Below are 15,363 nucleotides of genomic sequence, written 5' to 3'. Positions count from 1 at the left end.
GCCTTGTGTTGTTGGCACCAACATGGAAAATTACCACCTTCTCCTTACCCTCCTCCATCCTTTCTACTTTCCTCAACATCTGCCTTAACCTAATTCTGGGATAACACTCTACCCTGGTTCCCTTTCCTCCACAGTCTTCCCACGTGCCTAACAGTAGAGTTGCCCATGACCAAAGCCTCAACCCCGCCCACCTGATTAGATCCCCTCCTGTCACAGTCTCCCTTTATTTTCCTAACAACTGCAGAACCTACTTCCTCCTCTCTTCTCTCCTTTTCACAAACCTGTTCCATCTCCTTCCAACTCTCTACTCTGTTTCCTTCCCCCTCCTCTGTTATACTTCCCTGTTCTGCTCTACCTTTAATGACTTATACCGATTATTCAGCGATACTTCTCCTGAACTCACTTCCTGATGAGTACGCTTGGCTTTCATTTGCCTTCACCTTAAAACATTAGCCCTCCTGTCTTCCACAACTTCTCCCCTTCCTTCCTTTCCCTCTTGCCTACCAACTTTACCCTGTACCTTGAGTGAGGGAGATCTACCTTCATTCCTGTCCTTCATCAAAAGCCTTAATGTCTCCCTCAAACTCGCTATCTCTTTGCTCATTCTCCTTAATTCCCACTCGTATTTGCAGTCCCTGTACCTCATATATTCTTTTATCTTTTCCTCAGAAATATGAAACAGAAATAAAATTGCATATTCTATCTATATATATAAAATAAGAGTTTTGTCTGTACATTGCTCAGAATTTGAAAATAATGGTATTTCTGTATCGGTCATGTCCATAGTAACAAGAAAATGCATTTTTTATTTTTCTGTAATTTCTGTCTGTCTGTATGTATGTACACGCATCACGAGAAAACTGTTGAAGAGAATTTAATGAAAATCGGTATGTGAAGTCGGGGGATGAGCCTCTACAATCTAGGCTATAAATCATTTTGCTCACACTGAGTGAAATGGTAGTTTAGGGGAAGGCCTAAAATTGAATTCTCAACTATTTATGTTATTAGTGGTCTAATGAAAATCGGTATGTGAAGTCGGGGGATGAGCCTCTACAATCTAGGCTATAAATCATTTTACTCGCGCTGAGTGAAATGGTAGTTTAGGGGAAGGCCTAAAATTGAATTCTCAACTATTTATGTTATTAGTGGTCATATTTTAAAGAAAATGGGTATGCAAAGTTGGGGAATAAGTTGCTACAATCTAGGCTATCAATAATTGTATTCACGCTGAGAAAAATGGTAGTTTAGGGGAAGGCCTAAAATTAAATTCTCAACTATTTATATTAGTGGTCGTATTTTAAAGAGAATGGGTATGCAAAGTTGAAGAATAAGTTGCTACAATCTAGGCTATCAATAATTGTATTCACGCTGAGAAAAATGGTAGTTTAGGGGAAGGCCTAAAATGTAATTCTCAAATATTTCTTATTAGAGGTGTAATCGATGAATGCTACATAACTAAGGTTATATAGTATTAAATTTCCTATTATTCATGTCTTATACATTATTACCGTACTGGCTATGATCACAGAGATATTAATGAATTTGGATTTTTGTTACCAGGTCTGTATCAGCGCCGAGTAACGAGAAAATGGGTAAACAGTATTTAATGAAAATCGGTATGTAAAGTCGGAGAATAAGAAACTACAGTTTATGGTATAAAATATTTTTACAAATCACAGAGTCGAAAGAAAACTAAATGTGAAGGCCTACAGTATAGAAAGCTCATAACATTGATCAACAATAACATTACATTGACCATTGTTTGTCGTGATGTGCTTTGTGTCTTCTGTTGCCCCTAATCTCCGGTAGATAGGATTACTTCTGCGTACAGAGTATTTTTTATTTGATTTACGTTACACCGACATAGATAGGTTTTATGGCGTCGATGGGATAGGAAAGGGCTAGGAGTGCCTTAGGCCTTAATTAAGGTACAGGCCCAGCATTTGACTGGTGTGAAAGTGGGAAACCACGGAATACCATCTTCAGCGTTGCCGACAATGGGGTTCGAATCCACTATCTCTCGGATGCAAGCTCACAGCTGCGCACCGCTAACCACACAGTCAACTCGCCCAGTCGTACAGAGTGTAACAGCCTGTCTGAATATTGATGGGAAGTAGGTGGGGAGTTAGATAACTTTCTTCTTTAGCATGCCATTCCCCTGGTTTATAAATTTTCTGATACTACTGGTACGTAACACACTGGATCATCATAGCATTCGGGCTATTCAATCCCTACTCTGAGGCACTGATTGGAATGAACAGTGTGCATATTTAGTGGAATAATGGCAGATGAGTGTTGATGGCAATCTGCGGCCTGGTCATACCAGCTCTGGAACTTTGGACTATTAGATTGGCACCGCAATCTAACCGCAGCACTGTTCGTTAAAAGTGATAAAACATGCGGCTCTCTATTTGATCTAGTATTTTATGTGATAGCATTGCTTTTAATCGCTACATTCATACTTACGTTTTTGTAATGACCTGTGTTGATTTCAGATTAGGAAAACCACAAAGTCAGTCTTTCTGAGAATCCCGTAGCGAAGCACGGGTACATCAGCTAGTCATATATATATCAGAGGAAATAAATACTGGGTACTGCTCAAGGATTCCACAATAATGAAGCCAGCAAGAATCACGCTCTAGCATAAAAGTCACAAATCTGTAATAGAAGGAAAGTTGATCCATTTAACAGCTGGAGCAACACTCACACCTCAAATGGCGAGCAAGAGGCAACTTGCTAGCAGACAGCATTTAATTTTTATGTGTAAGAGATGACCTTTCTAATAAAGATGTGAATTATATAGAGAAAAAAATTATTATTTTGTCTGTACATTTAAAATGTTTGCCTCATACCTCTTACTTACCTTGGATCAGATGTACAAATGTCAGCTAATTTTTTCCATCTGTTTACTTGTATCGACAGCAAGGGGGAACAGCTCAGCATAATTTCTGTAAACTCTGTATTTACTGTAAGTTTAGGAATAGCTGATGTGTGCACTAAGCTATATATTACTTGATTAGTTTAGACTGGTATAGCAATATTAATGGCACCACAATAGAAAATGTCAAATTTCTCCATTAATAATAGCTGTATCGAGAACCTGTACATATAATAAAATTGTATTTTCAAGCCTTTTATGTTTTGTACATTTTTACAGTATGGGAAAAAATACCAGGGATATTTACATTATTATATTTTCCCAAACTTCCATATATATCAAGAAGTATTAGTTTTATCTAAAAAGTGCACATAACAATACTTGTAGTGGTGGTGGTGGTTCTAAGAGGATGTACAACTGGCCAACCATCCTCTCTTAACACCAAAAAGAAAATGGAAGAGGTTCAATACTTTATGGCAATGATAAGGTAGGATGTGGAAGGAAGCAGTCGTGGGCTCAATTAAAGTGCAGCGTGGTGTAAAAAAGGGAAACCACAGCAAACCATCATCCTGCTATCTTTGAATGTAAGCTCATAGCTACGTGACTCAAACAGCATAGCCAACTCCTCACTCAGTTTGAGGAAGATATTAAGGCTTTTGATGAAAGACAGGAATGAAGGTAGGTCTCCCTCAAGCAATGTACAGGGTACGGTTGGTAGGCGGCAAGAGGGAAAGGAAGGAAGGGGAGAAGTACCATATGGCTGATAAAACAGGCATGAGGGAGTTTTTAAAAACTAACTATGATTGGTGGAAAACTGTAAATAAAAATGTAAACAGACTCTGGGATGGGTTTAAAGCAATTGTTGAAAAATGTGAAAATAGGTTTGAACCTTTAAAGGTGGTAAGGAATAGTAAAGATCCACTTTATTATAACAGAGAAGTAAAGAGACTAAGAAGGAGGTGCAGACTGGAAAGAAATAAGAGTTAGAAATGCTTAAGGAAGTAAGGAGAAATTGAAGGAACTTACTAGGCAATAGAATCTAGCAAAGAAGTCAGCTAAGGATAACATGATGGTGAGCTTAATGGGCAGACATACAAATTTTATTGAAAAATGGAAGAGTATGTATAGGTACTTTAAGGCAGAAACAGGTTCCAAGAAGGACATTCCAGGAATCATTAATGAACAAGGGGACTGTGTATGCGAGGATCTTCAAAAGGCAGAAGTATTCAGTCAGCAGTATGTAAAGATTGTTGATTACAAGGATAATGTCCAGATAGAGGAGATGACTAATACTAAAGGAGTGTTAAAAAATTTACCTATGACAACAATGGCATTACAGTAAGATACAAAAGTTGAAAACTAGAAAGGCAACTGGAATTGATAAGATTTCTGGAGATATACTAAAGACAATAGGTTGGGATACAGTACCATATCTGAAGTATTTATTTGATTATTGTTTGCATGGAGAAGCTATACCAAATGAATGGAGAGTGTATAAAGGAAAGGGTGATATACATAAAGCTGAAAATTACAGGCCAGTCAGTTTTGACATGCATTGCATCTAAGTTTTGGGAAAGCATTCTTTCTGTTATATTAGACATGTTTGCAAAATTGATAACTGGTTTGATAGAAGGCAGTTTGGCTTTAGGAAAGGTTATTCCACTGAAGCTCAACTTGTAGGATTCCAGCAGGATCCTGGATTCAGGAGGTCAAATGGACTGTATCACGATTGACCTATGTAAAGTATTTGATAGGGTAGATCATGGGAGACTACTGGCAAAAATGAGTGAAATTGGACTAGAAAAAGAAGTGACTGAATGGGTTGCTATATTTCTAGAAAATAGAACTCAGAGAATTAGAGTAGGCAAAGCTTTATCTGTCCCTGTAATAATTAAGAGGGGAATTCCTCAAGGCAGTATTATTGGACCTTTATATTTTCTTATGTAGGCTATATCAATGATATGTGTAAAGAAGTGGAATCAGAGATAAGGCTTTTTGCAGATGATGTTATTCTGTATAGAGTAATAAATAAGTTACAAGGTTGTGTGCAACTGCAAATTACTTTGATAATATTGTGAGATGGACAGTAGGCAATGGTATGATGATAAATGGGGTTAAAAGTCAGGTTGTGAGTTTCACAAATAGAAAAAGTCCTCTGAGTTTTAATTACTGTGTTGATAGGGTGAAAGTTCCTTTTGGGGATCATTGTAAGTATCTAGGTGTTAATATAAGGAAAGATCCTCATTGGGGTATTCACATAAATATGATTGTAAATAAAGGGTACAGATCTCTGCATATGGTTATGAGGGTATTTAGGGGTTGTAGTAAGGATGTAAAGGAGAGGGCATATACCCAGTCTTACCATAAATATTGTCCCAACTTTTGAGGGTGGCTGTACTTCCGCCCGAACGAGAGAGCGGCTACAAAACCGGTATCGTGAGGTGTGAGTCATTGTTGGTTGAGCTGCAGAAGTGTGTAGTTGTCAGTTTGAAGTTTTCAAGATGGAATGGGGGGAGTATGAGAATTGTGTGGCCGTGATAGTGTTACACAAGGTAGGGCAACCACCAGGGGAGATTTTCAAAACCCTCCAGAAGCTGAAAATTAGTAAGAAATTTATTTACCGCACTATAAATCGATTTTTTGAGGTTGGAACTGTGAGAGATCGCCCGCGGCAAGGAAGACCACGCACAGTACGAACGCCAGAACTCATCAATGCAGTGGCGGCTCATGTGCGACAAAATCCGGTAAGGAGACAGTCAGTGATGGCTCGTGAGTTACAGATATCAAAAATGTCTATGTCTCGCACGTTATGCATTGACCTGGGACTCCATGCTTACAAACGACGCAAAGGACATCTCCTGACAGATGAACTGAAGCGCCAGAGGCTCCTAAAATCAAAGCGCTTACTTAAACGTTACACGGCTAATTGTCATCGTCAAATCCTGTTTACGGATGAAAAGATTTTCAGTGTTGAGGAGACTTTCAATGCCCAAAACAGCAGGGTATATGCCCATTCCTCTAGAGAACTGGTGAAAAGGCTCCAAGGATCCAGAGGGGTCATCATCCCTCATCAGTTATGGTGTGGTGGGGTGTGAGCTTCGAGGGCACAACGGAGCTCCATTTCTGTGAAAAGGGAGTCAAAACTTCAGCTAAAGTGTACCAGGAGACAGTGCTTGAGGGACTGGTCAAGAATTTCAACAACACCCTCTTCCATGGACAGAACTGGAGCTTCCAGCAAGACTCAGCCCCAGCGCACAAGGCATGGGCAACCCAGCAGTGGTTGGAGGCAAATGTTCCTGATTTCATTTCCACCTCAGATTGGCCATCTGCAAGTCCAGATTTAAACCCTTTCGACTACAAATTGTGGTCCAACCTTCAGGAGATGGCTTTCAAGAAAAGACATTCCAATATTGAAAGCTTAAAGCAGTCTCTTCAGAAGGCAGTTGCAGAATTTCCAGTTGATGTGTTGCATAATGCCATTGATGAGTGGCCACAAAGACTTAATTCCTGTGTGCGTGCAAATGGTGGCCATTTTGAATAATTATTTGTGGTTATGGTTCATAATGCATCTATGTAACACTTGTTATTAGGATATTAAAATATCTCTAACCCTTTTATGTCAATTTACTTAAACGTTGGGAACAGTATTTATGGTAAGACTATGTAAGTCTCTGGTAAGACCCAGACTGGAGTATAGTTCTAGTGCATAGGACTCTCACCAGGAATACTTGATTCAAGAACTGGAAAAAATCCAAAGAAAAACAGCTTGATTTTTTCTGGGTGATATCCGACAAAAGAGTAGTGTTACAAAATGTTGTAAAGTTTAGGCTGGGAAGACTTGTGCGAAAGGAGGCGAATTGCTCGACTAAGTAGTATGTATGAGCAAGTATAATTTGAGGGTCCACCTGTTCAATGCTTGCTCATACATAGTAATTTTCAATACAGATCATAACAATGAAATGTATTATTTGTAGTATGTTCCAATCTGTCGGGTCGTGGTGGTGATTATTATTTTAAGAAAAAGTACAACTAGGCAACCATCCTCTACATAACACTAATCTGTGTGAAAAAAATGGAAGAGGCCTTACACTTTGAAAAATGAAGGTATTGGCCAAAGAAAGATGAGGAGCATAAAGGGCATGAAAGTGAAAGATACCCTAGGCCTCATGACCTAATACCATTGGGGTCTGAAATGAACAAGAGTTGACCAAGATAGGATAGATGACAGTGAGGAGCCTGGCACATGTAAGTTGAAGCAGTGTCAAGACTTGCTAAGGGCCCCGTGGTCGTCAACCCATGCTCCCAGGTTAGGAGCTCCTGGGACCCCGTTTAGTCACCTCTTACGACAGGCAGGGAATACCGTGGGTGCTATTCTACCATCCTCAACCACAGGATTATCCAAGCTCTCAGTGGAGAAATGGCATGAAACGACTTTAGTAGACGAATCAGTGTGACTGTTGTTTTTTTTTTAAGTAGGAAATATCAGAATATGAAGATAAAGTTGGAATTCAGGAGGACAAATTGGGTCAAATATTCATTTATAGGAAGAGTAGTTAGGGATAGGAATAATTTACCAAGGGAGATGTTCAGTAAATTTCCAAATTCTTTGCAGTTGTTTAAGAAAAGACTAAGTAAACAACAGATAAGGAATCTGCCACTTGGCCGACTGCCCTAAATGCAGATCAGTGGTGATTGACGTGTAAACAGGACAAACCAAAGAGGTATACCTATTGGGAATTGAGTGCAAATCCTTTCAGTTTTCTGAATGGGCACATTGGCATACTAGGCAAGTACGTGATGAAGAGATCTGTTTATTACTTCAGTACAGTATCAGTTTGATTCTTAGTTGTTCTGATATTTCATAGACTACAAGTGCTTTGACATTTCTGGCCCCACGGTATAGAGGGCAACGTGTCCGCCTGTCACCCGGCGGCCCCGGGTTCGATTCCCGGCCAGGTCAGGGTTTTTTAATTGTAAATGATTAATATCCCTGCCCTGGGGACTGGGTGTCTGTGTCGTCCTTAACATTCCTTTCCTCACATTCAACACACTACACTTCCGCAATTCTAATTACATGCAGGTTCATATCATATGGTGCAAGTATGGGCAAAAGATCCCTATAGGTCGACACCCCAAACAAATAGCAAAAATAAAAAAAAGTGCTTTGACATGCTGTTAGATCCTTTCATTCGCATCTGAGAAACTCTGTTATTAGGAATATCCTTCGTTGAATATAGTACACTCAGGAGTAGGCATGCAGCAACCACGAAGCAACTTCGATGATGAGTTGTGTACCTGTAAACTTCCATTTGGAAGACAGTGGCTTGAACTTCATTGTCTGTTTCACAATTTCAGACCCGGCAAATACTGTGGCTGTAGCTTAATGAAAGTCATGGCCACAACATTCTTTATCTGAAAACTTTCCCATATCAGCATTGACAAAATCCTGTACAAGCATGTGCAACAATGAGACGGATGTCAATCGTGTTTAAGGGGATAGTATTGATTCTCTTTTATCTTCCTTATCCGATCTTCCTTGCTCACTTTTTACTCTCTTCAAACTCAGATATTTGAAATACATGGTCTTAAAATGTAATATTCATTTACTTTTCCATTCTGATCTTATTTCTTTCTAACTTGCCACCTTACCTAACTTACCATGCTGGTGCTGGCTGCAGAATGAATGTCTTTTGTTGCTAGTAGCTTAGTTACTTTCTACAGATTGTTGCCAACTGTTCTCAGCTACTGAAGACTCTTTCTTTATTGGTCTGCAGTCTGCATATGTGCTGGCTAATGTCAAAACCACCAAGCTCGATAGCTGCAGTCTCTTAAGTGCGGCCAGTATCCAGTATTCGGGAGATAGTGGAACCCCACTGTCGACAGCCCTGAAGATGGTTTTCTGTGGTTTTATATTTTCACACCAGGCAAATGCTGGGGCTGTACCTTAATTAAAGCCATGGCCACTTAGTTCCCACTCCTAGCCCTTTCCTGCCCCATCATCACCATAATAATTATCTGTGTCGGTGCACCATAAAGCAACTTGTAAAAGGAATTTAAAAAAGTCAAAACCCATTAGTCTAACACATCAGGGGCACATATCATAGAGCCTCTCTGAGGGAGTGTGCCCCCACGGAGTGAGGACTCTTTCGTGTCAGACTTGATCTAACAGCAAAGGCATTATAGGCATTATTTACTAATGTTTGTCGTTTGGTAGTAGGTAATGAAACCTATCTCTCTTGAATTTTATGAGAGATGCCATATTCCATTAATTTTAGCCAGTGGTAATGATACTTGCTGCAGGAAGCAGAGCTCATGAGAAGGTTTTATGACCTAGATACCAGTTCTGGAAACCAGGCACCAGAATAATACAAATAGAGAATGATGCATAGGCCTACATGCATTGGCCTTAAATTATAATTAACTGGAATAAAAACTTGGAGTACAGTCTATCTCTCAAAGAATACAGCAAATGAAGGCAATATAAGTGAAATTTTACAAGGCAGTAGTTTGTGTTTTGTGTGCTTTATGTCTACGCACAACTCTTGTAGTTTGAGCACTTCAAAACCAATTTCTCGCTATTCTGATTGGATCAAAATTCTCTAATGATGGGTAATTCATGTTAATGAAGATTAAATTATTAATGCTGTCCGTCGAACTCATTGGCTGAATGGTCAGCATACCTTTGGGTCAGAGGGTCCCAGGTCGGGTCGGGGATATTAATCTTCATTGGTTAATTCCAGTGGCTCGAGGTCTGGGTGTTTGTGCTTTCCCCAATATCCCTGCAGCTCGCATACCACACATAACACTATCCTCCACCACAATAACACGCAGTTACCTACACATGGCACATGCCGCCCGCCCTCATTGGAGGGTCTTCCTTACATGGGCTGCACTCAGCTAGAAATAGCCACACAAATTTTTAAAAAAAATTAATGCTATCTGACCTCATTGAGGACCTCAAATAGTTATTTATTAAGTTCATTAAACTAAACCTTCTCTCATGAGAAACACCACTGACACAGTATGAAGCACCTTATCTAAACTCGGAAATATGTTGTTGTTTTTTTACACAACTTTGCTCAAAAGCAACGTCATCCCCTCGCCAAGCACCTTGAATTCATATCATTGATGTAGTGTGCTATTCTTTACTTTCATAAAGTCCATGGTAGAATCGACAAGTTGGTTCTTAGAATGCTGTGCCAATGTTTCAATCTCCTTTTCTCCAAAAATTGACTTCCATTTTTCAGTGTAGTTGAGTCTTGCCTAAGAAACACGTTTCTGTTGTCATTTTGATCACTTGTTCCAAGAAATGCTCTACTGAAGGAGAATAATATATCAAGTCCTTGGATAGCAGTTGGTGAAGGCTGTCCAGTTTCCTTTGTTATGGATGAAGTAAAGGAATATGCTGAAGTGAATAATTTCTGGCATAAATTAAGCTTGTACGTACGTAGGCCTATTTATTCTTGTTTCTTGAATTTTTCTTCATTTTGTTCCTACTTAAATTTGATTTCTCCCATTCTAAGTAGCATATCAGCCAATGAGATATTTCCATTTAATGTGATCCACTGCCAGGATTTTAGCTTCAACCCATTGGACATCCATCTGATTCAGGTGTTTAGTACCCTTCTATAAATCTACCTGGAGGTTTAACATCAGTGCTGTCTTTGAGATTTTTTCATTGCCCAACCATAGAGGACAGCATGTTGTAATCTCCTCTTGTCATTGATTTTGTGCAAGTTATGTTGACCCCTTCATTGCAGGGCTTCTGCACTTACAATGTAGTTACAATAGTTAATGTTTTTTTTTATTTGTTTGGAAGAAATGCTGGTAGGCACAAACTAGGCTGGGTGAATGGGTAGCTAAGTTCAAACAGTATCAGATGAAAGTTAGCACAACAAAAACTGTTGCTCTGAAAATGAGTAGGAAAGATACTTGCTGCCACATAAAGCTTGAAGGTGAAAACATTCAATATGTACAGGTATTCAGATACCTAGGCAGCATGATTTCCAGCAGGGGTACTGCAGATAATGAAATAGCAAACAGAGTGGCTAACAGTTTCAACTTCTACAGCCTCATAAGACATCTACTTTGGGATAACCATGTGCCCATGAGAACTAAAATGACTTGCTCACCTAGTCAAAGCTCCTTGTGTTAAATGAATATATAAGATTTTAATATCATTGTTGTATCAGTTCCATTTTACAAAGCTATCTGTATCAAATTAAGCCTTTGAAATGCCCTGACAAATGAATGAATATTGACTTGATTAAAGTTTCAATCTAACATACCTTTGTGTTTCAGGTGTTCGAATAGTGGGTGTTAATACAGGCAGAATTTCTACAAGAAGTCCAGCTGTTCCCCTTCAGACTTCTCTGAGCTGTTATGGATTGAGTCATTGGTCTGCATCAAGAGTTGCAGCTCCACCCTTATTACAGTGAGTACATTTTCCTTTATTTTTTAGTATTTCAAGATGTGTTATTTCTTTTCTTGCCTATTTGTAACTTCTCCATTTTCTCTGAGACTGCTCACAGGTTTCAGACAGGGAAGGAGGGCATTTCATAAGTCATGATAACTATTTTATAACATTCAATAAAGCTGCAGCAAGAAAAATCAATGTTTTGCATTGGAAGGCCAAGGTAGTGTGCATCTCATTGCTATCATCAAATGGGTTGTCCGACTCATTGGCTGAATGGTCAGCGTACTGGCCTTCGGTTCAGAGGGTCCCGGGTTCGATTCCTGGCCGAGTCGGGGATTTTAACCTTCATTGGTTAATTCCAGTGGCCCGGGGGCTGGGTGTTTGTGCTGTCCCCAACATCTCTGCAACTCACACACCACACATAACACTATCCTCCACCACAATAACACGCAGTTACCTATACATGGCAGATGCCGCCCACCCTCATCGGAGGGTCTGCCTTACAAGGGCTGCACTCGGCTAGAAATAGCCACATGAAATTATTATTATTATTATTATTATTATCAAATGGGTTTGGGATACAGGAGCAGTGGCAGGGGAGCAGTTGAAAGATACACACACATAGACCGCAGTATTGTAGTATTTTATTATGCACACACTGAATACAAAAATTCATTACAAACAGCTAACGTCCTTTAAAATAGTCCACCAGGGCTTCACTACTTCATTGCCAAGTATGGGAAAGAAGTTTAATACCATTGGCAGTATTGGTTGCATAAATGTATACCACCTTTCACCAATATACTGTAAAACGCATTACAGGGACTGATGTGTTTTAAGTCTTCCCACCTCCATTGCCATAATGGTCCCTGACAGGAGCATTATCACGGAGGAGAATGGCATTGTCCAGTAGTACTGAACATTTCTGATGAAGTGTTCAGTGCAGAGGGCCCTGCAGATAAATGCAGTAAACTGCATCGACAGTGTGGCCTACACAAACAGGATGACACTAAAGAACACCTTGGCTATCATACGCCAAACTGGATTGACTATGAAACTAAATAACACAACGGGTTCTTAGCGGGTCCACCCTGTCAATATTTATTACAGACACAAAGACAAAGTTAATCTATATTATTTGTACATGTTTTTGCAAAAAAAAACCATTCTTTTCATTAGTAATCAAAAAACCATACAAACACCCATACATTCCAGGACCCCCAGACAAAATTACAAATTGTCAACATAGAGCTTAGCATTAAAAAATACTTTATTTTACGGATATAATTTCCCAATTTGCTGAGAAGTCCTTTCTTAAAAATTAAGATAATAGACAAAAAAACACCAAAGAGATTGAAGTTGTGATGTTTAATACAACACCAATAAAATAATGTAGTGGGAAATTCAGATGATTATTGATATGTTAATATAACATTGTGACAGATGCTTATGTCATTAAAATTAATAGAATCTTACAGGCCAACTATGAAAATTTAAAATGAAACTTTCACAAAATGTGACTTTCTTCTTATTTATGCATAGCATGCAGCATAATGTGTGTTGCTCCATGGCCGGACAACTACTGATGTCATACAACCTGGCAGGCTTATGAAAACCAATGTCATAATGGGACATTATTGGATCCACTCTGTTTAATTTTTAGCTAATAATATTATAAGACATGGTTGCTCCAGTACTCATTTCTAGGTTTGTCAAATGGTAATTTTAAACAATTGAGTTTTATAGCATTACAAGCCCCCCCCCCCGACGAACCATGTGACCTTGCCGTGGTGGGGAGGCTTGCGTGTCCCATGAAGCAGATAGCCGAGCCGCAGGTGCAACCATATCGGATGGGTATCTGTTGAGAGACCAGATTAACAAATGGTTCATCGAAAGGGGGGTAGCTGCTTTTCGGAAGTTGCAAGGGCGGCAGTCTGGATGATTGACTGATGTGGCCTTGTAATAATACTCGACATGGCTTAGCTGTGTTGATACTGCTACACGGCTGAGAGCAACGGGAAACTACAGCCGTAACTAACTCCCGAGGACGTGCAGCTCTCTCTGTATGAATGATGCACTGATGATGGCTTCCTCCCGGGTAAAATATTCAGGAGGTAAACTAGACCCCATTCGGATCTTCAGGTGGGGACTACACGAGAGGGGGCGATCATCAGGAAGACGGATACTGACATTCTGCGAGTCCGAGCGTGGAATATTAGAAGTTTGAATCGTTATTCTGCGAGTCGGAGCATGGAATGTTAGAAGTTTGAATCGTTGTGGTAGATTAGAAAATCTGAAAAGGGCGATGGATAGACTTAAGTTAGATGTAGTTGGTATAAGTGAAGTACGTTAACAGGAAGAACAGGATTTTTGGTCAGGTGACTACCGAATTATCAACACAAAATCGAACAGAGGAAATGCAGGAGTTGGTTTAATAATGAGTAAGAAAATAGGGCAGCGGGTAAGCTACCAGGACCAGCATAGTGAAATAATTATTGTCGTCAAGATACACACCAAACCAGTGCCCACCACAATAATGCAGGTCTATATGCCTACTACCTCAGTGGATGATGAGGAAATTGAAAGAACATATGAAGAGATAGAAGATTTAATACAATATTTAAAAGGTGACGAGAATCTAATTGTGATGGGAGACTGGAATGCAGGGGTAGGCCAAGGAAGAGAAGGTAATACAGTAGGAGAATTCGGATTGGAACAAAGGAACGAAAGAGGAAGTCAGCTGGTTGAATTCTGCACTGATCATAATTTAGTCCTTGCCAATACTTGGTTCAAACACCACAAACGACAGCTTTATACGTGGACGAGACCTGGAGACACTCGAAGGTATCAAATAGACTTCATTATGATTAGGCAGAGATTCAGAAACCAGGTGTTGGATTGCATAACTTTCCCAGGAGCAGACATGGACTCTGACCACAACTTGTTGATCATGAAATGCCATCTGAAGCTGAAGAAATTGAAGAAAGGAAAGAATGCAAAAAGATGGGATCTAGACAAGTTGAAAGAAAAGTGTGTGTGAGGGATTGCTTCAAGGAACATGTTGCAAAAGGAATAAATGAAAAGGCTGAAGGAAACACAATAGAGGAAGCATGGATAGTCATGAAAAATGAAGTCAACAGGGCTGCTGAAAAAATGTTAGGAAGGAAGAGAAGATCAACTAAGAATCGGTGGATAACTCAGGAGATACTAGACCTGATTGATAAACGATGAAAATACAAGAATGGTAGAAATGAAGAGGGCAGAAAAGAATACAGGCGATTAAAGAATCAAGTGGATAGAAAGTACAAGGTAGCTAAGGAAGAATGGCTGAAGGAGAAGTGCAAGGATGTTGAAGGTTGTATGGTCCTAGGAAAGGTAGATGCTGCATACAGGAAAATCAAGGAAACCTTTGGAGAAAGGAAATCTAGGTGTATGAATATTAAGAGCTCAGATGGAAAGCCACTTCTAGGGAAAGAAGACAAAGCAGAAAGATGGCAGGAACATATCCAACAGTTGTATCAAGGTGAAGATTTAGATAATTTGGTTCTGGAACAAGAAGAGGCTGTTGATGCTGATGAAATGGGTGACCCAACTTTGAGGTCAGAGTTTGACAGAGCTGTGAGCGACCTAAATAGGAACAAGGCACCTGGAATTTATGACATTCCCTCTGAATTACTGACTGCCTTAGGAGAAACCAGCATGGCAAGGTTATTCCATTTAGTGTGTAAGATGTATGAGACAGAAGAGGTTCCATCCGATTTTTGGCAGAATGTTGTTATACCTATTCCCAAGAAAGCAGGTGCTGACAGGTGTGAAAACTATTGCACCATTAGTTTAGTATCTCATGCCTGCAAAATTTTAACACATATTATTTAGAGAAGAATGGAAAAACAAGTTGAAGCTGAGTTGGGAGAAGATCAATTTGGCTTCAGAAGAAATGTAGGAACACGTGAAGCAATCCTGACTTTACGTCTGATCTTAGAGGATCGAATCAAGAAGGACAAGCCCATGTACGTAGCATTCGTAGATCTAGAAAAGGCATTCGATAATGTTGATTGGACCAAGCTAT

At 39.6% G+C, this 15,363-nt stretch overlaps 1 protein-coding gene across 1 annotated transcript in view; it reads left to right on the top strand.

The window, feature by feature from the left end:
* The window catches only part of mRpL35 (mitochondrial ribosomal protein L35), an 81,011-nt gene that overhangs the window by 7,616 nt on the left and 58,032 nt on the right, over positions 1 to 15,363 (top strand). The window contains exon 2 of the mRNA XM_067143175.2: positions 11,180 to 11,312. Coding sequence (XP_066999276.2) covers positions 11,180 to 11,312 — 133 coding nt within the window. The remainder of the gene's footprint in view (positions 1 to 11,179; positions 11,313 to 15,363) is intronic.

Source organism: Anabrus simplex, chromosome 3, assembly GCF_040414725.1.
Source record: "Anabrus simplex isolate iqAnaSimp1 chromosome 3, ASM4041472v1, whole genome shotgun sequence".
In the NCBI taxonomy this organism is placed as follows: Eukaryota; Metazoa; Arthropoda; class Insecta; order Orthoptera; family Tettigoniidae; genus Anabrus; species Anabrus simplex.
Note: the sequence above shows the minus strand (reverse complement) of the source record. Positions and strands in the feature narration are given on the sequence as shown.